The 25,871-nt window shown below is 48.2% G+C and overlaps 1 protein-coding gene across 4 annotated transcripts in view; it reads right to left on the minus strand.

The window, feature by feature from the left end:
* Positions 1 to 3,399: 3,399 nt before the first annotated feature.
* ATP8B3 (ATPase phospholipid transporting 8B3) overlaps positions 3,400 to 25,871 on the minus strand; it is a 78,496-nt gene continuing 56,024 nt past the window's right edge. For all 4 annotated transcript variants that reach the window (XM_060275298.1, XM_035119249.2, XM_035119247.2 and 1 more), the window contains exons 18-28: positions 25,070 to 25,234; positions 22,681 to 22,792; positions 21,338 to 21,413; positions 20,223 to 20,364; positions 19,060 to 19,330; positions 16,996 to 17,219; positions 15,760 to 15,843; positions 12,340 to 12,579; positions 10,678 to 10,816; positions 8,544 to 8,674; positions 3,400 to 6,016 (exon numbers count right to left, since the gene is read on the minus strand). In XM_060275298.1, the coding sequence (XP_060131281.1) occupies positions 5,759 to 6,016; positions 8,544 to 8,674; positions 10,678 to 10,816; positions 12,340 to 12,579; positions 15,760 to 15,843; positions 16,996 to 17,219; positions 19,060 to 19,330; positions 20,223 to 20,364; positions 21,338 to 21,413; positions 22,681 to 22,792; positions 25,070 to 25,234 (1,842 nt within the window). In that variant the 3' untranslated portion in view covers positions 3,400 to 5,758. The remainder of the gene's footprint in view (positions 6,017 to 8,543; positions 8,675 to 10,677; positions 10,817 to 12,339; positions 12,580 to 15,759; positions 15,844 to 16,995; positions 17,220 to 19,059; positions 19,331 to 20,222; positions 20,365 to 21,337; positions 21,414 to 22,680; positions 22,793 to 25,069; positions 25,235 to 25,871) is intronic.

The raw sequence follows: 25,871 nt of genomic DNA on the forward strand, positions 1-25,871 counted from the left end.
ACAATCCCTTTGGGAGGTTGTGGCCTCTCCCCCCTTGGAGGTTTTTAAGCAGAGGTTGGGCGGCCATCTGTCACGGATGCTTTAGCTGAGATTCCCGCAAGGCAGGAGGTTGATGACCTCTGGGCTCCCTTCCCACTCTATGATTGTATCATAATATTGACAGTCAGGAAACAGGGTGAATTCGTGGGTGTCAAATGTCATAGGTGGAGCATTCATCCCTCAAATGCAATCCTTTTGGGCGGGTGACACTTGACATGTCGAGCTAGCCAGGAGGGGCAACCAACACTTGGCTGAATGGGTCATTTGCTTTAATAGAAAACCATATAGCATCTCAATAGGCATTGGAGATATGGAGATATGGAAGGTTGTCCTAGCAAGGAAGGCACACACAAACCAGCCAGCCTCTCCTGTTAATTTAGCCAGAGAAGCAGAGGTAATACGATCACCATGTCTTATCAGCACCCAGTGCCACTGGTTTAGCTCCATGACATGGTTTTCTTGCTGATTGCCACCAACCTGTTCTAATTTGACCCAAAGGGAGATGTCTGGCATCTCCTCGATGCAGGTAAGGGTGATATTCAATGTTAGTCGTTCTCAGAGTTAGACCCATTGAAATGAACGAACCTCAGTAACTTACGACTATTGATTTGAATGGGCCTCCTCTGGGTACGAACTGGTCACCCAAACGATATATATATATATATTACGGCATTAGCTTTTGTGGGCTGGATCCTGCTGCATCAGACCTTAGCAGTCCGATGAAGATATGAAGGGTAAAATTGTAAGCCGCGAGTTGAACAGAGATGAGTTGGCCAAGTGGAGAGTCAGCGATAGCCAGGACACAAATGCATAGAGCAGGCACGTCCAACAGGTAGATTGTGATCTACCAGTAGATCACTGGATGTCTGTGGTAGATCACTGCTAGATCACTGGCACCCCTAAAAAAAAAGCTCACCCAAAATTTTCCTCCTCCCTAAAAAAAGCTGAACTATGACCGGAAGCCCTAAACAAAAATGGGCCTCCCTCCCTCCTAAAAGAAGCTCAACAAGTTTGACCTAAACCCCCCAAAACAGGGCTTCCCTTAAAAAAACTCAACAGCTTTGACATGAACCCCCCAAAAGGGGGTAGATCACTCCCAGTTTTTAACTCTGTGAGTAGATCACAGTCTCTTGGGAGTTGGCCACCCCTGGCATAGAGTAAGAATACATTTTGGAGTAGGGGATTGGTGATAATTTACTCCACGTGGCTGAGATGACCTGTATCAGGGCAGGGGTTTTAATGTCGGCCTAAACAAACGGTCACCGGCTGTAATGTTGCCATATTCCATTGCTATCCAACACACACTTCATATGCCTGCCAATTGAGATTTCACTTTCTACATCTAACAAGGTGGGTTTGAAAGTCCACGAAAGCTTACCACACAAGAAATTTAAGGCACGTCAAGGCCCCTTTGTCACTTCCACTGCAACAAACTAACGAGGCTGCCATTCTGGGAATTTTGACAAAACGAAACATAGTAATACAGTGGTACCTTGGTTCGCGAACGGCTTGGTTCCCGAACAAATCGGCTCCTGAATGCCGAAAACCCGGAAGTAAGTGTTCCAGTTTTCAAACATTTTTTTGGAAGCTGAACATCCAACGTGACTTCCCCTTCAGCACCTTGGTTTTCGAACGGTTTCAGGAGTTGAACAGACTCCTGGAACGAATTAAGTTCGAGAACCAATGTCCCACTGTACTCACAACCAATCAGGGGGGTGGCTACATTTGTCATTGGCTCTGCCTCCATCCCATCATTGGCTATGGCACCACCTGCTGTTGGCCTCCCTGCCTTTTGCCCAGTCCGAGCCAGTCACCGTTGCCTTCCAAATCTAATAATCTGTATTTTTTAATTTTATCCATTCCTAATCCAGCAAATGCAAGAGGCTTCATAATATAATTTCAAATTGGGCAGGGAGAAGCCTGGAGGTCATGGTGGAGCACTGGTCACCAACATTGCCGGGGGGGGGGGTGTTCCACAAAAAGCCCACTGGCGTGACCTGAGATTTTGGCAGGGGTACCATGCATTGCCCGCCAGATCTGTACCAAGCATTTGGGGTTTTGTTACCAAATGGGCATGGAAGGCTGTTTTGCAGCAACGTAAACGACTCTGTTTCAAAATTCCAGAGCCAGTTTATGCTCCTGTGTTTCATTCCTGCTTCTCTTTACCCAGGTGGCTTAGGAAACTCGCTGGTTTTTGTTTTGTTTTAATGTTATGGGTAACACGTATTTATGCGCTCTTCCTTCTGTGTCTTTGCCATTCTATACTTTGGTTATTTTTCAAAATGTCAGTTTAATCTTTAGCTCTCTTTTTTTTTTCAAAGTCTTAGTTGTTCGGCACTATATATATATATCACCAAAACCAAAACACCACCATTATGAGGGATTGGGGTGGGGAATAAGAATGTTGCTTGGAGCTGGTTTTCAGCATTCGAGAACCCTGCTTGAAACTTCTCGACTGATTTTTGAAAGGAAACCAAAAAAGGGAAAAAAAACTGGGGGGAAAACTAAGAGAGAGAGAAAATAATTCTATTTGGGTTTTTTTTATTGCTATCTGCTGTTCCATGTGTGTTTGTATGTTCCTACAGCTTTTGGGTTTCTTCAATAAATTATTTTTTGGTCATTCAACTAAGCTCCTGCAGTTCACTGTGTCGTTGACTTTTGCCACTGATGCTACAATAATAATAATAATAATAATAATAATAATAATTTATTTATACCCTGCCCATCTGGCTGGGTTTCCCCAGCCACTCTGGGCGGCTTCCAACAAAGATTAAAATACATTAAAATGCCACATGTTAAAAACTTCCCTTAACAGGGCTGCCTTCAGATGTCTTCTAAAAGTCAAGTTCCGTAGTTGTTTATCCCCTTGACATCTGATGGGAGGGCGTTCCACAGGGCAGGTGCCACTACCAAGAAGGCCTCTGCCTGGTTCCCTGTAAATTGGCTTCTCGCAGGGAGGGAACCGCCAGAAGGCCCTCGGAGCTGGACCTCAGTGTCCGGGCAGAACGATGGGGGTGGAGACCCTCCTTCAAGTCTACAGGGCCGTTTAGGGATTTCAAGGTCAACACCAACACTTTGGATTGCGCTCGGAAATGTCCTGGGAGCCAATGTAGGTCTTTCAGGACCGGTGTTGTATGGTCTCGGCGGCCGCTCCCAGTCACCAGTCTAGCTGCCGCATTCTGGATTCATGTTCACGCTTTGCAATCTGAAACACGGCAGCCGCCTTTGAAATGTGCACTGCTCTGAATTTTGCGATGCAGTGTTTAGAAAGACGAATTAATTTGGGGGGGAATTGCTGGCACATCTTATTCATTTGTTTGCTTATTTATTGCTGGCACATATTATTTGGGGGGGGGTCACTACAGTGGTACCTTGGTTCTCAAACTTAATCCATTCTGGAAGTCTGTTCCAAAACCAAAGCATTCCAAAATCGAGGTGCGCTTTCCCATAGAAAGTAATGCAAAATGGATTAATCCGTTCCAGACTTTTAAAAACAACCCCTAAAACAGCAGTTCTGGCACCTCCCAGATGGGCGCCATTGCCCTTATTAAGAAAACAAGGTTCTTAGACGCGCTCTTTGATTTCAACAGGTCTACTCTGAGTAGGACTAAGGTAAAGCTATAAGACTAAGGACCAACCCATACACTCTCGCCTGCTGATTTCCCAGTGAAAGTTTATTAGCTTCTAGCCAGGCGAGGGAGCAAAGGGGGCCGATCTATAAGGGCAAACTGGGCCCCGCCCCCAGCAGCTGCCTGCCTTCTTCCCTACTGGCAAGCAGTCCAGGGTTGGCCCTGACACACCCTTCCTCCTTAGTCTAAGTTTTGCCTTTGCAGACCTCAACAGGAGGGAGGAGGAGGATGCGGACAAAGCTCGCAGCCCTTGGCTCAAAATTTTCATTGCCTCTAGCGCCACCTGCTGTCCGGCTCCCTGCCTCCTACCCCATCCGTGTCCAATGAGCTCCAGCCACCAATGGCAGCTGCCCCCCTCTCCTCTAGCCGAAGATTCGCGATATGAAGGTTATATCTAACACATTGGTCTGGTCTGCCCTTTCGAACACTGCCAGAGGAGGAATCCTGCTCACTGCCCAGGAACCCCCAGAACACACTTCCTGCGGACGACAGATCTGTGGCGCACAGCCCAAAGAACAGAGGACCAGTCAGAATTTTTTTTTGTTTTTCTTTCCCAAAATCAGTTTTATTTCAAAGTGCTGGAGAGTGCAAAAGGGGGGGGGGCGGATGCCTCTGGACAGAACCTCTGTTTGGAGTTGAAGCCCTTGTGCATCAGAGATTCTGCTGTGAGGCTTCCCCCTCCATCCCATAATAACCAATCAGCTAAACTGCTACAGTCTTGGGAGATTTCGCTCTGTATCAGTACTGCATCTGTCCAGCAGAGGGCAGTCTTATGTGCAACAGCCAACACCAGCTGTGTCGCTTGGGTGCCCTCTAGGGGCTCTTGCCAGTAATGCAGCAGCAATGCAACCTGATTTTTTTTTCTATTTAAGAGAATAATAATAAGAATTTTTATTTTATTTTTTTTAAAAAACACCTTCATGGAGCTTTGTCAAGCGGGTTACTGCTGGAGGTGGTGTTCCTTCACAAAAATTAAATGTTCTTTCTTTCTTTAAAAAAGGCACCTCCCATTTTTCTTGCAGCAAGGAACTCGAGCAAAAAAATGTGATTGAAAACTAATGTTACGGCAGAAAAGAGCCCCTGGAAAATTATGATGCGGTGCTTTAAAATACCTTCAAGCACAGCCAGGCACATATTGAAAACTGCCGGACATAGAACACCCAGATATAGGGGCAGTCTACCTCCGAGCAACAGATGCTGAGGTCCAGCAACTTGGGGAGGCTAGAGGCCTTTGCAGTCTGTGAGATTCTCCCAGACACCCGACAGTTTGTAGCTGAATGCTGGATTAGACAGAACTCGGGTCGCATCCGTCAGGGCTCTTATTGGGTTATGAATGACACTTGGAGATGGTAATTGTCGAAAACAGGATGCCGGTCTCGAGAGGCACTCTCGTGTTCTTAAGAGGCATTTTGGCACAAAAATAATTCCTGTGGTCCCTGCATTTGCAAGGGGTTGGCCTAGATGCCCTTTGGGGGTCCCTTCCAACTGTAGAATACTTTGATTCTTTGGACACACACCATTTGGCAATGCACATCAACGTTGCAGGGTCCAGCCTCCTCAATTTTTTTTTGAGGGGTGCAAAGATCCCTTGGCCCCTAGAAGTTGACTCCTGTGCTCAGAGGTGAATCGGAAAAGCCATTTCTTCTTTCTGCCGGCAGCTCTGAATTCAGTGCCTCTGAATTAAAACAACAACAACAACCATATGAATCAGGCGATTGGAATGCTTTCTGTGGGGAATAAAGTTTCAGATCACACCACCCAGAACTTCCCGAATGGGTATTTGCAACGTCGATGTCTTATTTCACACCACAATTACGGTGCGAGAGGACAACAGAGTCATCGTTCAATGTCTGCAGGCGCCCGTGTGAAAACAGCGGCGATTTCCGAGCAAGGAAACGTCTGGCGCGCCGCGATTCGAACTCAGAGCTGCGGTCTCCTGCGGACTGTGCTTCAGTTTCTCGGGAGCCCTCTTCAGATGCCAAGGGATGAAGATGATCCGACACTGGTCCCTATGGCTTTGCTACTAGTACACACACACACACACACACACACACACACACACACCAAGGTCAACAGAGGTCTCATCCTGGTCAACAGAGATGGGTCTTCTTTTCCGCAAAGGCACCATCTGCAGACAGGCTGTCTTTGGGGCTGCCGCCAAAGCCGTTCAGTTGGCTGCGGACACGGGGGCCCTTGCCCCGCAGACTAGCTCCTTGGGAGATGAGGTCCGCGTAACCTTCCTTGTGGGAGAAGGCATAGCCGGAACGTCTCAGGTGCGAATTCCTTCGGATGTGAGAGGTCAGTTCCACTGCCCTTTGCTTCTCCTGCATGTCCCGGGCTTGCAGAACCTGAAAATAATAATAAATAATAATTATAAATTTTATTTATGCCCCGCCCTCCCCAGCCAAAATCGGGCTCAGGTCGGCTAACGCTAGATATAAAACGATGGATTAAGACAGAACTTAAAAACAAGATTAAATACAACATTAAAATTTAAATTAAAATGCCATTTAAAATGCAGCCGCATACGGAAGGCAAAGGAAAAGGGAGAAAAGGGGGAATGGATCAGGTTGGCTCCAGACCAAATGCCAGGCAGAACAACTCTGTCTTATAGGCCCTGCGGAAAGAAATCCGGTCCCGCAGGGCCCTGGTCTCAGGAGACAGAGCGTTCCACCAGGTCGGAGCCAGTGTTGAAAAGGCCCTGGCCCTAGTTGAGGCTAATCTGATTTCCTTCGGGCCTGGGACCTCTAGGGTGTAAAGCAGGAAGTGTTTCTCTCTTTTTTACTTCTTTGCATAACCTTTTTATTAAATTTTCAAATTTTGCAAATTCCTTTAATCGGCCACCAGAGCAAATCTCCCATTTCTGTTGACCCCTCGCTCACCCTTCCATCGCGTTCTTTTCTTACCATGTATTCCCCCCATGATATACATTACAGTCGTACCTTGGAAGTCGAACGGAATGCGTTCCAGAAGTCCGTTCGACCTCCAAAACGTTCGGAAACCAAAGTGCGGGTGGCACTTCCAATCGGAAGCCCCGGCGGACATTTGGCTTCCAAAAATTGTTTGCAAACCGGAACAGTCACTTCCAGGTTTTTTGCATCTGGGAGCCAAAATATTTGAGAACTAAGCTGTTCGAAGACCAGGGTACGGCTGTAATTCTAACTTCTTAATAATAATATTTCCCTCAATCCTCAAACCTGCGTATCATAAGTTTGTTTTCTTTTCCGCACAAAAAGGCTATAAGGAGTTTCCAATCCTTAGCAAATATTGACAATGATTTTTCTCCGATTAAACATGTCAACTTTGCCACCTCAGCTAAGTCAAATAATCGTAGTTCATAAAGAATCTTTCCATCTTTGTTCAGAGAAAAGTCTTGCCGCTGTGGCCGTGTCTTGAAATAATATCCCACAGTCTTTTTCTAATTGCGTATCCATTATTCCTAGGCAGGAAAAGGTCTGGCTTCAATCGAATGTTAGGCTATAAAATCTTCTGCATTGATGTTGCATCTGATATTTCTTGGCTTTTTTTTTTTTTACAAGTCCACCAAACATGATAAAATGTCCCTTCATATTTTTCACACTTCCAGCAAACAGCTGGAACGCTTTGATCGGTTCTAAAGAATTACGCTGAACTTAGCACAACTTAGCACATTGGCACATCGTTTTGTGTTGATTTTAGTGAAGGCCATTGAACCCGTCTTCCCAACAGATTGCACCAAAGGATTCCAAGGCAGGGTTCAGCAAACTTTTTCAGCACGGGGCCGGTCCACTGTCCCTCAGACCTTGTGGGGGGCTGGACTATATTTTGAAAAAAAAATATGAACGGATTCCTATGCCCCACAAATAACCCAGAGATGCATCCTATATAATAAAGTCCCTGTGTCTCTGCGTCCAGTATTCCCTGTGTCCCTGGGTTTGCGCTAATGCACATGTGCCCCATGGACACAGGGACTGGACGAAGAGGTGGGACGTACACACGTGCGCGCTCTCTCCCCCCCTCAACCCTCTACCTCCCGTTCCCCTGTGGCGGCGGACCAAGATGGCGCCATCTTGGTCCGCCGCCGCCGCCTCCTGACAACCCTACCTGGCCCATGGGAGGACAACCCTACCTGGCCCTCCCTCTCTGCGCTCGGCCGCGGGACATGACAGGAGAGCACTTGGTTTAATTGCATTCTCGGCGCGCCCCGTGGCCGAGCGCAGAAAGGGAGGGAAGGCCGCGGCCCCGTCGCACCTCTAGCGCCCGTTTTCTTAACGGGCTGAATGAGACTTGTTGTTGTTTAGTCGTTTAGTCGTGTCCGACTCTTCGTGACCCCATGGACCATAGCACGCCAGGCACTCCTGTCTTGCACTGCCTCCCGCAGTTTGGTCAAACTCATGTTCGTAGCTTCGAGAACACTGTCCAACCATCTTGTCCTCTGTCGTCCCCTTCTCCTAGTGCCCTCAATCTTTCCCAACATCAGGGTCTTTTCCAGGGAGTCTTCTCTTCTCATGAGGTGGCCAAAGTATTGGAGCCTCAGCTTCACGATCTGTCCTTCCAGGGAGCACTCAGGGCTGATTTCCTTCAGAATGGATAGGTTTGATCTTCTTGCAGTCCATGGGACTCTCAAGAGTCTCCTCCAGCACCATAATTCAAAAGCATCAATTCTTCGGCGATCAGCCGAGATTATATTAGTAGAATGTGTCCTTAAATAAAAGGACACATTCTACTAATATAAAAACATGCTGATTCCTGAACCATCTGTGGCCTGGATTGAGAAGGTGATTGGGCCGGATCCGGCCCCCGGGCCTTAGTTTGGGGGCCCCTGCTCTAAGGGCTAAACGCTTTGGTGCTGTCCTTCAGCACCCAACTCTGGGGAGATTGCCAAACCACACTCACCTCCGACATGGTTGTGGGGCCCGCAAAACTCCGCACAAAGCGCACCGTGAGGGAGGGTATCGTGTTCACCACAACGCAGAGCAGGACCACAAAGAGTGACAGTGGGTCTGTCAGCGCATTCTTGGTGGCAGCTGGAGGAGAAAAGAGTGACCAATTGCAAAGGAAACTCAAGTGCAGTGCTAGGAAGAAATGGGCCTTTAAAAATATCTCATAGAAATTATATATATATGCAGGCTAGAACTCTCCCTGCCATTCATACTTACGGGTACATGTGAAAAGGATCCAAGGGTTTTAGTAAACCACAAGCTCAACAGTGTGATGCAGCAGCAAAAATGGTTAATACTATTCTAGGTTGCATCAACAGATCAAGGGAAGTCATAGTCCCACTCTATTCTGCCTTGGTCAGACCACATCTGGAATACCATGTCCAGTTCCGGATACCACAATTTAAGAAAGCTATCGATAAGGTAGAATGTGCGCAGAGGAATCATGGGGTCCTAAGACTGTAGAATTGGGAAGGGGCCGTGAGGATCATGTAGACAAATTCCTTGCAATGCAAAAACCTTTCGCCAAAGAGGGCAACCAAAATGGAAACCAAGCCGCCTGAGAAACAGTTGAGGGAGCTAGGTATGTTGAGCCTTGGAAAGCGGAGACTGAGAGGAGATATGACAGCCATCTTCAAATATCTCAAGGGCTGCCACAGGGAGGATAGAGCAAGGTTGTCTTCTCCTGCTCTGGAGGGTAGGACTCGAACCCATGGCTTCAAGTGACAAGGAGATTCCAGCGCAACACCGGGAAGAACTTTCTGATGGTAAGAGCTGTTGGACAGGGAACGGACTCAGTTGGAACCGCTCGACCGTTCCTCATCAGGCTTGGTTTCCAGACCCTTGATCATCTTGGTTGCCCTCCTCTGCACACGCTCCAGTTTCTCAACACCCTTCCGAAATTGTGGTGCCCCGAATTGGACACAGTATTCCAAGTGGGGTATTTCAGCCAATTCATAAAATATAATAATACAACTAGTGGAGCTGGAAGGGGACATCTGGTCCAACCCCCCTGCAATGCAGGAAGCTTTTGGCCAACGTAGGGCTCTGGTTGGGCTCCCTAGTTCCTGCCCCACCAGTCCCAATGGGCGCTGGCAGGCAGCATGGCCCACATAGATCTGCCCCACCAATACTATAATAATAATAATAATAATAATAATAATAATAATAATAATAATAATAATTTATTTATACCCCGCCCATCTGGCTGGGTTTCCCCAGCCACTCTGGGTGGCTTCCAACAGATTTAAATACAATAATCTATTAAACATTAAAAGCTTCCCTAAACAGGGCTGCCTTCAGATGTCTTCTAAAAGTCTGGTAGTTGTTTTTCTCTTTGACATCTGGTGGGAGGGCGTTCCACAGGGCGGGTGCCACTACCGAGAAGGCCCTCTGCCTGGTTCCCTGTAACTTGGCTTCTCGCAGGGAGGGAACCGCCAGAAGGCCTTCAACGCTGGACCTCAGTGTCTGGGCAGAACGATGGGGGTGGAGATGCTCCTCCAGGTCTACTGGGCTGAGGCCGTTTAGGGCTTTAAAGGTCAGCACCAACACTTTGAATTGTGCTTGGAAACATACTGGGAGCTAATGTAGGTGTTATGTAGTCTCGGTGGCCGCTCCCAGTCCCCAGTCTAGCTGCCGCATTCTGGAATAGTTGCAGTTTCCAGGTCACCTTCAAAAGTAGCCCCACATAGAGCACAGTGCAGTAGTTCAAGTGGGAGATAACTAGAGCATGCACCAGTCTGGCGAGACAGTCTGCGGGCAGGTAGGGTCTCATCCTGTGTACCAGATGGAGCTGGGAGACAGCTGCCCTGGACACAGAACTGACCTGTGCCTCCATGGATGGCTGTGAGTCCAAAATGACTCCCAGGCTGCACACCTGGTCCTTCAGGGGCACAGTGACCCCATTCAGGACCAGGGAATCCTCCACACCTGCCTGCCTCGTCTTGTCAGAATTCAACCTCAATCTGTTAGCCGCCATCCATCCTCCAACCGCCTCCAGACACTCACACCTCCCTGCTTCCTCCTTGTCCCACAAAGCAGTTGCCGTTTGTGTGTTGTGGGAGATCCGGGAGAGTTCCAGGGGTTCTTACCGGGAAACTGGAAAGCGACAGGGGCCGTCTCGAAGGCTTGAAAGCTTTGAGTGGCATAGGAGAAAAGGCAGTAGAAAGCGATGCTGATGACAATAGCCAGCACGTACAGGACGGTCCAGAATTTGACTTCCATCATGCTCTGCCAGGGGAGATACAGAAAGGAAGGTCAGTGGAGCAAAGTGCTTTGACAAATCTGCAGCCACAGGGATGTTGCTCGGCACCAGGGTGTATCTGAGTTGAATCAAATCAATTTAAATGATGATTTAAATCACTCATCACATCCCGTGGGACGTGAAACAGAGAGCAGTCAAGTACAACATCCCTAGAGTAGACATAAAAAGGGGGTGTCTGGACCAGCCAGTCGGAACTTCCTGTTTCCTCCTAGGCTGGGACAGACTTCCTCTGCATGTGACTGGAGGTGGGCGTGGCCTCACCAGCTCAGGTAACCCAAGAGCAGGACTGGTCAGCCATCTCTCTCTCTCTGACTACATTCGTAGAAGAAGCGACATCTGCTTAGCCAAAGATGCTCTCTCGGCTTCCAGCCAAGAGAGGAGAAAGGGACCGTCTCTTTATGTGATAGATTCCAGCTATATTACTTTTGTAACTTAAGTCTGCCTTCTGGGATCCATCTGTGAACAGAATGTGTGAGTAAACTCTTTAAAAAAATGATTAAAGATTTCTTGAATTACAAAGGTGTGTGCAGTGTCTCTCATATTTTAACATGCATCATTTTTGCAAATCAGTTTCATTTGTTAAGACACTTAAGAAGAAAGAGGGAAAACAAGGTAGATAGGGGATGGGGGTGAGAGTAGGTGACGATGTTTCTGTTTTGCTTAATATATGTAGGGCTCGATGTCATAAACTCTTTTTATACTTTTATAGGAGACTGTGTCGTGTCTATCTTTTTATGAGGGACTAGGTTCGAATCCCCGCGACGGGGCGAGCTCCCGTTGCTCAGTCCCTGCTCCTGCCAACCTACCGTAGCAGTTCGAAAGCACATCAAAGTGCAAGTAGATAAATAGGTACCGCTCCAGCGGGAAGGTAAACAGCGTTTCCGTGCGCTGCTCTGGTTTGCCAGAAGCGGCTTAGTCATGCTGGCCACATGACCTGGAAGCTGTATGCCTGCTCCCTTGGCCAGTAAAATGAGATGAGCGCCACAACCCCAGAGTCGTCTGCAACTGGACCTAATGGTCAGGGTCCGTTTACCTTTAAAGGGGAAATGATCAATGAAACTTATTTTAGAGGCTTTAGCGAGCCTGAGCAAAGGCATCCGCTGTGGAAGTTTTAAAAGGGGAATGTTACTCTGCTAAATTGTAGAACTTGCTAACACAAGTTGGAAAGGATATACAGTGGTGCCTCGCAAGACGAAATTAATTCGTGCCGTGAGTCGCTTCGTCTTGCGATCATTTCATCTTGCGAAGCGCAGTTTGCCGCGGCAGAAGGAAACAAAACAAAAAACCCCGCAAAAAACCTTTGTCTCGCGAAGTGCAGCCGTAGAAATCTTTGTCTCGCGAGTCAACAAAAAGATTGCAAAACGCTTTCGTCTGGCGAGTTTTTCGTTGCGCGAGGCATTCGTCTTGCGAGGTACCACTGTAATCAAACAATATAGCCTCTCCTGCCTCCCTGAACATTCCCACACATTCAACACACACAAACACTCACCTCGGCAATGACGGTGAATATTGCGGAGGTTGCTATTACCATGGCAAAGGACTGGTAGTCGCCAACAACATGGGTGCCAGAATGGTCTCCCATGGCCCACAGAGTGATGAAGAAGTTAGCCAAGGAGACGAAGGAGCCATGAATGAAGCAGAGGCAGAAGATTCGGAAATTGAAGAAACGGTCTTTCTGACCCGCCTTGTAGAGCTCGGGAAATTGCAAACTTTTCTTGGCACTCACGTCCTGAATGAAAGGAGGAGAGAAAGAGAGAAGGGTCAATTATTTTTCTTGTGGATACAGAGATGCATTTTGAATGAAAGCACACATTCTACTCATGTAAAAACGCCAGGCAGGCCCCACAAATAACCCAGAGATGCATTTTAAATAAAAGGACACATTCTACTCATGTAAAGAACTTCCTGACAGTAAGAGCTGCTCGACAGTGGAATTTGCTACCAAGGAGTGTGGTGGAGTCTCCTTCTTTGGAGGTCTTTAAGCAGAGGCTTGACAGCCATATGTCAGGAATGCTTTGATGGTGTTTCCTGCTTGGCAGGGGGTTGGACTGGATGGCCCTTGTGGTCTCTTCCAACTCTATGATTCTATGAAAAACACGCTGATTGCCGGACCGTCCGTGGGCCGGATTGTGAAGGTGATTGGGCCGCATCCAGGCCTTAGTTTGCCTACCCATGCCCTAAACCCTAGAAAGTTTTTGATTATTTGGGATGCAAAGGGCAGTGCCCGCAACAGCGGTTCAAAATAATATCAATTTGATCTTGAAAGAAAATGACAATCACTTATTAAGAGATAATTTGTGAGGGGGCACCAAATTTTGACTCCCTAGCGGCCTCCCACATGGTTTAATCCGGCATTTCATGAAGGGAACATACAAGCTACAGTGGAATTCGTGGGCTAGCTTATGCAAAATGACCTAGCCAAGCTGGGGTCATTAAGAAAAATATATAGGGCCATTAAGGGCCATTGGCAATTCAAGAGAACTGTCGTCCCCACCCCCACCCCACCCCCACCCCGCCTTGAGGTGTGAACAGAGACTGGAGATTTAGAAGGCTGCCAGGGTAACTGGGTATTTGAGGTGACAGGAGAAGAGTGTCTTTACCGTGTTTCCCCCTTTTTAAGACACCGTCTTATTACTTTTTTTTCTCAAAAAACCACAAGGGTGGCTTATTTTTGGTGGGATGTCTTACTCGTATTTTTATTACGAGTCTGAGGGAAGGGAGGTGTGTGCGTCCCTGGTGCAGCCCTCTCTCCCCGGCCCTGGGATGTTCGCAAAGGGCTGCTCTCTCTCTCCTCCAAGGTGGGGACTCACTTAATAGCAATCTGCTACACTGGAGCTTCTTAAATCTAAACCAGTATAATGGAATCTATCTGTGTGATACAGTCCTAGCAGTAGCCTTTACCTAAAGCAAGTAAGGATCTCTACCAGCCAGCTGCCCAAGACTGCAAGACTGTCTGAAGTTCCAACAACATAGCACTTTGCAGTGCTATCACTGATAGCAAAGAAGCTACCTGCTGAGAACAAAGAAGCCAGCTAAGCAGCAATTAAGATTGCTGACTTGGTAAATGGTAGCAATTGAGAAGCAATTGAGCCAGCGAGGTGAGGAAGCACGTGTTGTTAGGACCGGCAGTTTAACTTTTGTGTAAAGCAGCGTTTAGCAGCTCCTTTTAGCAGCTCGCAAACAGCGAAGGAAAAAGTCCTTAATAAATAAATAAAAGTCCCCAAGGCAAGGACTGCGATCCAGACTACTTACAAATCCTTAAAGGGGCAGCTCCACAGACAACCAAGCAGCATAAGGTAGAAAGAAAACTGCAGCAGGATTTTTAAAAGGCTGCTTTATGCCCGGTAAAAGCAATGAGACAACAATCAGACACGGGAGATTCCCGTTAAGAGGAAATCAACGTGCATTGAATGGAAGGGAATTTAGGGAAAGGTGGGGGGAAGCGAGAGGTGGGCTGTGTGTGTGTGTGTGTGTGTGTGAGAGAGAGAGAGAGAGAGAGAGAGAGAGAGAGAGAGAGAGAGAGAGAGAGAGAGAGAGAGAGAGAGAGAGACGCAGGGGGGGGGGAGAGAGACAGACGCGCGCACGGAGGTCTCTCCCTAAAAGGGAAAACAGCCTTTGCATTCTTCAATCGCCCCTCTTTTCTTCCTCGTGCCTTCATCTCCTCCCCACCCCACTTTTCTCCCCTTCACCAAGTAGAGCTTACACAGCTTGGCTAAAAAAATGCTCTCAGAAACGGGGAAGGGAAATCACAAGGCTTCGGCAGCCAGCAGCTACGGCTGTTCGGTGCATTTTTACAAGCTTTTAAAGGAAATACGTGTCTGTGGAGCGACAGCAAAATGGGGAGAGATTTTTAAGGGGGGAGTTGGCTGGCAGGAGGGGGGTTATTGCTAGTGGGTGAAGGGTCTATCAGTATGTCTTATTTTCGGGGTATGGCTTGTATCGCGCAATTGCTTAGAAATCCTGCTATGGCTTATATAATGACTACGTCTTAAAAAAGGGGAAACACGGTAGCAACCAACTTTTAAAATAAACCGCAGAACCACAGTCACCAGTCTAGCTGCCGAATTCTGGATTAATTGTAGTTTCCGGGTCACCTTCAAAGGTAGCCCCACATAGAGCGCATTGCAGTAGTCCAAGCAAGAGATAACTAGAGCATGCACCACTCTGGTGACCTACGTTGGTTCCCAGGACGTTTCTGAGCACAATTCAAAGTGTTGGTGCTGACCTTGAAAGCCCTAAACGGCCCAGTATCCCAGAAGGAGCATCTCCAACACCCCCCCCCCATCGTCCAGCCCGGACACTGAGATCCAGCTCCGAGGGCCTTCTGGCGGTTCCCTCCCTGCGAGAAGTGAGGTTACAGGGAACCAGGCAGAGGGCCTTCTTAGTAGTGACGCCCTCCCTGTGGAACACCCTCCCGTCCGATGTCAAGGAGATAAATAACTATCTGACTTTAAAAGACATCTGAAGGCAGCCCTGTACAGGGAAGTTTTTAATGTTTGATGTTTTATTGTGTTTTTAATATTCTGTTGGGAGCTGCCCAGAGTGGCTGGGGAAACCCAGCCGGATGGGTGGGGTATAAATAAATAAATATATAATAATAATAATAATAATAATAATAATTATTATTATTATTACATTGCCCTGGTCCCTGAATGCTCCCTGTGGGATCAGCGGCATGGTGTCTCTGATTGCCAATTGCTGGGGGGGGGGTCACTGCTTGGGATAGGGCTGGTGGTTTCGTGCCACAAGCATCTGGTTGGTCGCTATGGGAACAGGATGCAGGAATGGATGGACCACCTCCCCCCCCCTTTTTGGACTGGTCCAAGGGCAGAGCTTTCCTTGTGTAATGGAGGAGAATGGGATGAGTGGGTTTGGGTAGCAAACGCATCTATGGAAATGGCGGACTTACCTGTTCAAACAAGCCCATGCACAACACCGGGTACGAAGTGTAGAAGACATTGTAGAGGGCAAGGAACCAGCCCTCCAGCAGCGGCTGAGATGGAAGAGCAAAACCAGAGAGGATTAGATGGGTTTCCTTCACATAACTTTGCAACCGGTGTTAGGGACCTATGACCCTCCCTATGTCGTTGGACTACAACTCCTATCATCCAGCCCATGCCAGCTGCTGGGAACTACGGTCCAGTTGGAGGTTCACTAAGGTTCGCCATCGCTGAACTAAGAAGAGGCATCCCCTTCGCTCAGGAGTGAATGCCTCTTCTGAAGAGAGCATGCCTTTCACCTCTTGAATGCAGTAGGGAACAAGACCTTCTCATAGCAAGGATGGGGGACATCGGTGACCCTCCAGGTGTTGTCAGACTACAACTCCCATAATTCTTGACCACTGGCCATTTCTGGCTTAAAAGGTATATGCATTTTATGGAGAACATGCTACCTTATCAATTTACCTTTTCTCTCTTGCCAATCTCTATTTCTCCCTCACTCCATCTCTCCATCTCTCTTTCCCTCCCTCCCCTCTTTCACACAGCTGGAAAAAGAGAACATCACATTTCACCACCATTTATTAATCAGGCACCATTTCCCTCCCATGATGCCCTCGAATAGTGCTTGGCTTGTGCAGTTGGGCCGGGGGGGGGGGAATGGTTGTCAATCATCATCACCTTCTTCTTATTATTATTTATACCCCATAGTTGCTTCTGGTTTTGCCACGAGCAGGGGCAACAACAGTTAAAGAATAAAACAAAATGAAAACACAGGACTCGAACCCAGGATCTTCTGCCTCACAGGTCATCATGCACAGTACCATATCACCTCGGAAGCGAACAAAACGGCAGAATGAAAGGGTACAAACTGCAGGGAGAGGGCAGGGGGGGGAACGCCTTAAAATTCATGTGGAGTGCATAGTTAAACTATGGAACTCACTGCCACAAGAGGCAGTGACGGCTGCCAACTTAGATAGCTTTAAAAGAGGATTAAACAAATTCGTGGAGGTGGAGAAGTCTATCAATGGCTATTCGCCTCCGCAGTCAAGAGGCAGTAATGCTTCTGCACACCACTTGCTGCAAGCTGAAAGAGTGCACAGGAGATAGCTCTTGTGTTCGGAGCCTGAGGTCACCCTGCAGGTATCTGATTGGCCAGTGTGAGACGAGGATGCTAGGTGATCCCCCTGGGCCCCATCCCTTCTTACCTGGGCTGTGAAGCCCGTGTAGAAAGCAAACCAGATCTGCACCATCATGCCGGCAAAGGTCTTGTAGAAGAAGTAGCGGAGGAACTTGCAGATTCGGAGGTAGGACCACCGGCCGTGGACAAAGAGGAGTCGGTCCAGGTAGCGGAATTGAGCCAGGGCATAATCGCTGCACTGAACAGCCTGCATCCCTTCCTGCCCGCTGATCCCGACCCCGATGTCGGCAGCTGGAGAGAAAGAAGGCGATCGATAAGGTCAGTGGAGAGAAAGAAGGCGATCGATAAGGTCAGTGGTGTCGGCAGCTGGAGAGAAAGAAGGCGATCGATAAGGTCGACTCATGTGCCATGGTACCCTGTGGTGCCTTGAATGACGGTCAGGGGTGCTGCGCGCAACTCTGGCCTCTGTCCCTCTTTCCTTCCCGCCCTCCTCTGATGCCCACTTGTGTCTCTGCCTCCCAAAGGTTTGCATGGCTGTTTGTTGCAGCAGCCCTGGCTACAACCTCCGCAGGTGAATAATAATAATAATTAATAATAATAATAATAATTCATTATTTGTACCCCGCCCATCTGGCTGGGCCTCCCCAGCCACTCTGGGCGGCTTCCAACAAAGATTAAAATACATTAAAATGTCACACAGGGCTGGCCAGGGGGTGCTGGGTGCCAGGAGCTGGGGCGGCCTCGGAGTAAGCAAGCAAGTGGGTGAGGGAGCCCAGCCAGCCAGTCCGCCAGCCCTTGCTGTTGGGAATAGACAGACAAGTGCCAGGTCCCTGGGAGGCAGTGTGAGGAGGCGCCTCCCTTTGGAGCCGGGGGGGGGGGCAGCTCAGAGACCAGCAGCTGCCCAGAGGACGCCCAAGGAGAGGGGAGAGGAGAGGAGGTTAAGGGTGTTCGAAAAAGGCAAGGGGTAACATAACTGGGCTCCTGAGCTTCACAGGAGTGCCGCAGAAAGAATGCAAGGGAGCCATGGACTCAAAAAGGTTGAAATCCTCTGGATTAGATAGAATGTGCACCCCCCCCCTCCTGACTTCTGTTTTGGGACATCAAGGCTCTGCTTTTTGGACTACAGCCCCTCCACAGACCACACACCCTCCTGTGTTCTATGTCAGGGACTGGCTGGATCAGGAGAAGAGAAGCCCAGGAGCTCTCCAGTGAAGATGGAGAAGGTGAGGGTTTAAAGCCCAGGTCTTGGTGGTGGGGCGATGGGGAAGGGCCGAGCTGGGAGGTGCTTGAGGCAGGGAGGTCAGAGGGAGAAGGGTCTTCCAGGACATGTCTGGAGGCTGAGCACAGACAGGGAGGAATCAAGTACAGTGGTACCTTGGTTCTCAAACTTAATCCGTTCCGGAAGTCCGTTCCAAAACCAAAGCGTTCCAAAACCAGGGCGCGGTTCCCCATAGAAAGGAATGCAAAACGGATTAATCCGTTCCAGACTTTTAAAAACAACCCCTAAAACAGCCATTTAACGTGGGTTTTACTGTCCAACGAGACCATCGATCCATAAAATGAAAGCGATAAACAATGTACTGCAGTCCGGCAATCAATCCATCGGTAGCTGAACTGGGTTCCACACAGTCAAAAACAAAACAAAAAAAGAGCTGCAAAAATGCGTAACTCTCAAAATGGAAGCGTAACACTCAAATCGGAAGTGTGACACTCAAAACGGAAGCGTAACACTCAAAACGGAGCACGTTCGGTTTCCGAAAAAGGTTCGCAAACCGGAACACTTACTTCCAGGTTCGCAGCGTTTGGGTTCCAAGTTGTCTGAGTACCAAGGCATTTGAAAACCAAGGTACCACTGTAATAAGAAAGGGAATTCTGACTAAAAATCCAGAAGAACTTTCTGACAGCCAGCATCTGTCATGGATGCTTTAGCGGAGATTCCTGCATTGCAGCTGAAGACCCAGAACAGGCACCCTCCAGATGTTTTGGGACTACAGTTCCCATCATCCCTGACCACTGGTCCCGTTAGCTAGGGATGATGGGAGTTTTAGTCCCAAAACATCTGGAGGGCCGAGTTTGGGGGTGCCTGACCTAGAAGCTCAAGTCTTCTCGGGCTCCTGGGAGCAGGCCTCACTTTTAATCATGTTGACATCATTGGCCCCATCTCCAATGGCCAATGAGATGGCTTTGTTGTGTCGCTTGACCATCTGAACGACGAGGGCTTTCTGCTTGGGAGTCACTCTGCAGCAGATCACGGCCTGGCAGGCGGTGGCCAATTCCACAAAGGCTTTTTCCATTGCATTTTCCTGGTCCTTCTCGGTTCTGTTGCGGCGGTAGCCAAAGCGCTCTTTCCAGCTCAGCTTCTGCTCCCCCTTGGTCGATCCCTCCGTGTGGAAGATTTTATCCTGGAAAGAAAATGAAGAGATACCCAGCCGGGTGGTCTTTATTTGTTAAGAGATCACCCTGAATTCTCGTTTCCTGTCGTGTATTAATTGCCACTTGGGGGAGATTTCGAGTACTGCTTAATACAGTCGTACCTTGGAAGTCGAACGGAATCCGTTCTGGAAGTCCGTTTGACTTCCAAAACATTCGGAAACCAAGGCGCGGCTTCCGGCATGCCGGAAACAATAGCGGAAGCCTCACCGGATGTTCAGCTTCCCAAAAAGCGTTCCAAAACCGGAACACTCACTTCCAGTTTTCGATTGTTCAGGAGCCAGAACGTTCGACTCCCAAGGCATTTGGGAGCCAAGGTACGACTTACCGTAATAACGTCAGCCCCCAACTTCAAAGTGCAGAAGTAACAACCACAATAGGTCAAATACAAAACAAGGACATTGACACTCAGAGATGAATATAACTCATTCAATCAATCAATCAATTCCTGCATCGCCCTTCATCCGAAGATCACAGGGCAGTTTACAATTTAAAACCACAAAAATACATGCTGTAATAACAAACGAAAACATGGGCCATAGATCTAAATAAAAGGGTAGACTCGCTCGCTTTGCCCAGCTTCCATTTGGACTTGAAATCTTTGTTTTGGGCTCCTCAGAGGTAGGTAAAGGCAGGAAGCGGGCAGGGGGTTCTCCAGCCCGCAGTGGCGTCCACCTGAGAGGTGTCAAAAATACGCTGGCTGAAAAGAAGCACTGGTTCAGTGTGTCGGCTTTGAAAGAGGCTAAAGTGCCAGGAGGATATTTGGTGGGGTGGGGTGGAATGGGCTTAAAAAAATACTTTCCATTTCCAGAATTTAAGTCTGGGAAGGAAGGAAGAGGAGTCCAGCAAAAATATGTATCTTACCAGGAAGTCTCCGGTGACCACCAATGCTTTTTTGCCGTGCATCAAGGAGGCCGGGAAGGAGAAGAAAGATTTTTCTTTGCAGAGGCTTTCTCCACTGCTAGCTAGGCTGCTGTTGCTATACCAGCCTGGCTCCAGGATCTCACTGCAAAACAAGGTGGGTGGTTGAAGGGCCACAACAGAGACACTGACACACAGCCTCATATAACCAACATGCTTAAGCCTGATTAATGCATGAAGGGGTTAATAACATAGCGTAAGCTGGCCTGCTAGGCTTAGCTCCCTTGGGGAGGGACTAGGTAGCCAAGCCTGATCTCTCTGTCTACCTGAGAAGCTCAACCTGTGAGGCGGCCAAGCTTAGCTGCATGGCTTTAACAAGCCTCCCTTGGGTTCCTATATAGCGGTACATCAGTTTGAGAATCCGTTCCGGAAGCCCATTTGGCGTCCAGAACATTCAAAAACCGAGGCGCGGCTTCCCATTGGTTGCAAGAGCTTCTTGCACTCAGCGGAAGCCGCATAGCATGTTCAGATTCTGAAAAACGTTCAAAAACGGAAGCATTTGCCTCCAGCTTTTCGGCGTTTGGTAGCCGACATGGCATCAGAGGCATTCAGGAACTGAAGTTCCACTGTACTAATAATTTAGGAACTTCCACCCCTTTGCAACTAAGCCAAGTTTTACTGCCTGTGCAACTTTTCCCAAACGCTGCGTGGAACAGCACATGAGTCTGACCTTTGAAACGCCTGTAAGTAAACCATGGGTTCAAGTTACAAGACTCAACATCAGGAAGAACTTTCTGACAGTTAGAGCCGTTCAATGGTGGAACGGTCTCCCTTCCTTGGAGGTTTAGCTGAGATTCCTGCATTGCAGGGGGGTTGGACTAGATGGACTAGATGACCCTTGGGGTCCCTTCCAACTCTAGAATTCTATGATCATCTTATTTAACTAACCAAACGTGTCATACATATACTGTATATATACGCTAGGAGAAGTGGGAAACTGTGGAAAAGAGGACAAATTTTAAGGCTGCATTTCCACTGCATGTTTTGTGATTTTAAATCCCTGCTGGGGGTTCTCTCACCACAGAGCCCCAAACCTAGAGCTCGTCCGACACCCATACCTGATTTCGCTCTCCTCCAGAATAGTCATATCGTCCGAGAGAAGTCGACAGGCAAAGCCAATATTGACGGCAGTCTCTGTAAACACAAGGAAAGAGCAAAAAAGAGCCGAGGGTGCCCTGATGAGATGTGCCAACAACCACGGCCGCATTAATATAATAATAATAATAATAATAATAATTTATTATTTATACCCTGCCCATCTGGCTGGGTTTCCCCAGCCACTCTGGGCAGCTCCCAACAGAATATTAAAAACATAACACGGCATTAAACATTAAAAACTTCCCTAAACAGGGCTGCCTTCAGATGCCTTCTAAATGTCAGGTAGTTGTTTATTTCCTTGACATCTGATGGGAGGGCGTTCCACAGGGCGGGCGCCACCACCGAGAAGGCCCTCTGCCTGGTTCCCTGTAACCTGACTTCTCACAGTGAGGGAACAGCCAGAAGGCCCTCGGAGCTGGACCCCGGTGTTTGGGGTGCAGGCGCTCGTTCAGGTATACTGGGCTGAGAGCCAGCATTTCTTCAGAGACGTGCACTTTCTCAAAGAGGCTTCTAGTCCTCATTATTCTATGACTTTCTTTACTTCCCGCAAGGGAATGGAGCAAGCCGCTTATTACATCCAATTTCAGCCTTGCTGACCCTCGTTCATACACCTAGAGTTATTTCACACTAGGGTTGATCTGAGCAGGGAATTACACCCCGGTTCAGCCTTGCTGGCATTTAGGCAATTTTTTTTTAAAGTGTAGTTTAAACACTGACAACTGGGAAACAATGGCCTGTGAGTGCTCCAGTTGGAGAACAGCCTTGACCAAGGGTGTCCTGGGCTTCGAAGATGCTCGAACTCAGGACGCAAGGGAGAAACGTGCTAAGAGGAAGGCGCGCTTGGCAAACCCTCACCAGGATCAACTCCCGCCTGGAAACCAATGCCCCCATTGTGGAAGGACGTGTGGATCCAGAATTGGCCTCCGCAGCCACTTAAAGACTCATTGTTAAAACCGTGTTTATGGAAGAACATATTACTCGGCTACGAGGGATCGCCAAAGAAAAAGATGCAGCGCTGGGTGTGGAACAGAAAGGGAAGGAAGGAATACCAGCCAGCAGAGGGCAGCCAGGGAAGGAGTTGAGACACAAGACCAAAAGGACGGAAGGATGCGTGGATCCAGAATTGGCCTCCACAGTCACTTACGGACTCACTTTTGAGAACTTTGTTCATGGAAGACAATCTTATTCGGCTATGAGGGATCGCCAAAGAAGGGTGGTAAAGGCAGGCAGGTGTGGGGCTGGCTGAGGGCAGGTGGAGGTTGGTGGGATGGTCCCCCTCCCCCGGTCTCCACGTATTCCTTACCTTGCTTGTCTCCCGTCAACACCCACACTTTGATGTCTCCCCTTTTGAGAAGCTGGATGGTTTCGGGAACCCCGTCTTGCAGTTTGTCCTCGATAGCTGTGGCCCCCAGGAGCTGAGAGAGGAAGACCAAGGCGAGGCAATGATGGAACTCTAGCTAACCCAGAAGGCTTTCGCTCCCCAGATCCTTCCTCGCTCGTAATACCAGACTCCAACAGGAGGGTGTGGGACAAAATACGGAACATCAGAAGTTTCAGGAGAGAAGTAGCTGGGTTGGCTGCCATCATCCGACTTCGCTTTGCTCCTGCCTCCCTCCTGACTTGACCCTCTGTGGACCCACCCCCACCAACTAATCTTGACACCAGACTTCTGGGGGAGGGAGGTTGAAGGGGGGAAATTGTTGGCTTGACGTGAATGGGTTTTGGGACCAGGGGGAGGTTGGGGTATCCTTTATTTTCCTTTATTTGTTAATTAGTGGCTGAGTATCGCTTTGTCTCGAAGTTACAGTGTTCTCGAAGCTACGAACATGAGTTTGACCAAACTGCGGGAGGCAGTGGAAGACAGGAGTGCCTGGCGTGCTCTGGTCCAGGGGGTCACGAAGAGTCGGACATGACTAAACAACTCAACAACAACAGCAACAAATCGCTTTGTCTATTTTTCTGAGTACAGTGGTACCTTGGTTCTCATAGGCCTTGGTTCTCAAATGCCGAAAACCCATAAGTAAGTGTTCCGGTTTTCGAACGTTTTTCGGAAGCCGAACATCCAACGCGGCTGTCGGCTATTGTTTCCAGGGGGGGCCTGTGCCAATAAGTAGCTGCACCTCGGTTTCTGAACATTTCGGAAGTCAAACGGGCTTCCTGAACGGATTAGGTTTGGCGCTTTTGTTTTTGCTCTTTATTTTGCGTTTTGGTTTTTGAGGCTTTTTTGATTAACTTGTTTTTGTGACTGTGTGGAACCCAGTTCAGCTACTGATTGATTGATTGATTGTGTGACTGCGGAAATGGATAAAAGCAAACAATGACTATCATTAGTGTAGGTAATAAAAAATTAATTTTTATTTTTATCATCTACAATACTGTCTTCTTTATTTTATAGTTCAGTACAGGGACCCAGGTGGGTGAGGGACCCAGGTGGCGCTGTGGGTTAAACCACAGAGTCTAGGGCTTGCTGATCAGAAGGTCGGCGGTTCGAATCCCTGCAACGGGATGAGCTCCCGTTGCTCAGTCCCAGCTCCTGCCCACCTAGCAGTTCAAAAGCACATCAAAGTGCAAGTAGATAAATAGCGGGAAGGTAAACAGCATTTCTGTGCGCTGCTCTGGTTTGCCAGAAGCAGCTTTGTCATGCTGGCCACATGATCTAGAAGCTGTCTGCGGACAAACGCCGGCTCCCTCGGCCTATAGAGCGAGATGAGCGCCACAACCCCAGAGTTGGACACGACTGGACCTGATGGACATGATTGGCATCCAATGCCCTTCTAAAATGCATTGGGGAGGGGAGATTATTAGATCGTTCTGGTTTTTATTTATATTATAGGGGCTGCCATATGTCTGGAATTTCCCAGAAACATCTAGGATTCGTCTGGGCTGAATTTTCAAAAATCAGTTCAACTGTCGGGGGGGAAACCCAGGCAGCCCAAACTGGAAGTGTTGATTGTTTTGGAGCAAATTTCCTAAAAAATTGCTCCAAAAACTTATTTTTTGGGGAGGGGGGGAAGAGATTTTGCAAAAAAGGGGGGGGAAGCTCAACAACTTTGGCCAAAAGAAAAGCTCAACAACTTTTATGTGAAGAAGGTGCAGCAGAGACTGTATTTTTTGAGAATTTTAAGGAAAAACCATCTTCCACAAAAGCTGCTGCTTGCCTTCTATCACTGTGCCATACAGAGCGTGCTCACGTACGGTTTATGTGTGTGGTACGGAAGCTGTACTTCTCAGGACAGAGCAGGGCTGTGTAGAATTATTAAAACAGCAGAGAGCATTATTGGCTGCTCACTCACCACCTTAGAACAAATTTACACCACCAGGTGCCATAGAAAAGCACTAGACATATCAAGGGATCCAACGCACCCTGGTCACCATTTCTTTCAGCTCCTGCCATCGGGACGGAGATATAGAACTATGCAGGCAAGAATGAGCCGTCTCAGGAACAGTTTCTTCTCTAGAGCGATTTTGGCCTTAAATGGAAAGCCTGGACTTTGAAGTCATCTTATTTTACTTGTTATTTGTATTATATTTACTGATTTTAATTAGGTTTTGTAATTTTGGATTATGCGGAATGCTTTATCTGAGTGGATGTAGCAACCGAGTATTTTCGTTGTTCCCGCAAGGGGACAATGACAATAAAGATATCTTATCTTATCTTATCTTATCTTATCTTATCTTAAAGGAGCTCCTACCCTGAGATCCTTCTCAATCTCCTCGTAAACCTTGTCCAGTTCTTGGGCACGATCCTGCAGCAAGATGCTGGCAGCATGATGTTTCTTACTCCACAGGGAATACTCGCTCTCGTCCACATCTTTCATCGCCACGCACAGAGTCCTCAGGGTCTCGGCGGCAAAAGTCTAGGAGAGGCGAAAGCGGAGGAGACTGCTGGGAAGACGGATTTCTGCAGAAGGGGGCAGCGTGGCATAGCTGGGAGTCATTTTGGACTCACAGCCGTCCATGGAGGCACAGGTCAGTTCTGTGTCCAGGGCGGCTGTAGGCCAGCTCCATCTGGTACGCAGGATGAGACCCTCCCTTCCCGCAGACTGTCTGGCCAGAGTGGTGCATGCTCTGGTTATCTCCCGCTTGGGCTACTGCAATGTGCTCTATGTGGGGCTACCTTTGAAGGTGCCCCGGAAACTGCAACTAATCCAGAATGCCCTCCCTTCAGACGTCAAGGAAATAAGCAACTACCTGACTTTTAGAAGACATCTGAAGGCAGCCCTGTTTAGGGAAGTTTTTAATGTTTGATGTTTTAATGTATTTATAATCTTTCGTTGGAAGTTGCTAGGACTGGGAAATTTCCCTGTCTAAAATCCTGAAGAGCAGCCAGCTGCCAGCCAGTATCAACAATATTGAACTAGATGGACCAGTGGTCAGACTCTGTAAAAGGCACCTTCCTACTAAATAAGCCCTTTAGTCACCACTATGAGGACTAGAATCTTACTTTAGCTTTGCGGGAAGGAACTAAGCTCACTTCAATATTTCAATTTAGGG

The sequence above is a fragment of the Zootoca vivipara genome, chromosome 6 (assembly GCF_963506605.1).
Source record: "Zootoca vivipara chromosome 6, rZooViv1.1, whole genome shotgun sequence".
Lineage (NCBI taxonomy): Eukaryota > Metazoa > Chordata > Lepidosauria > Squamata > Lacertidae > Zootoca > Zootoca vivipara.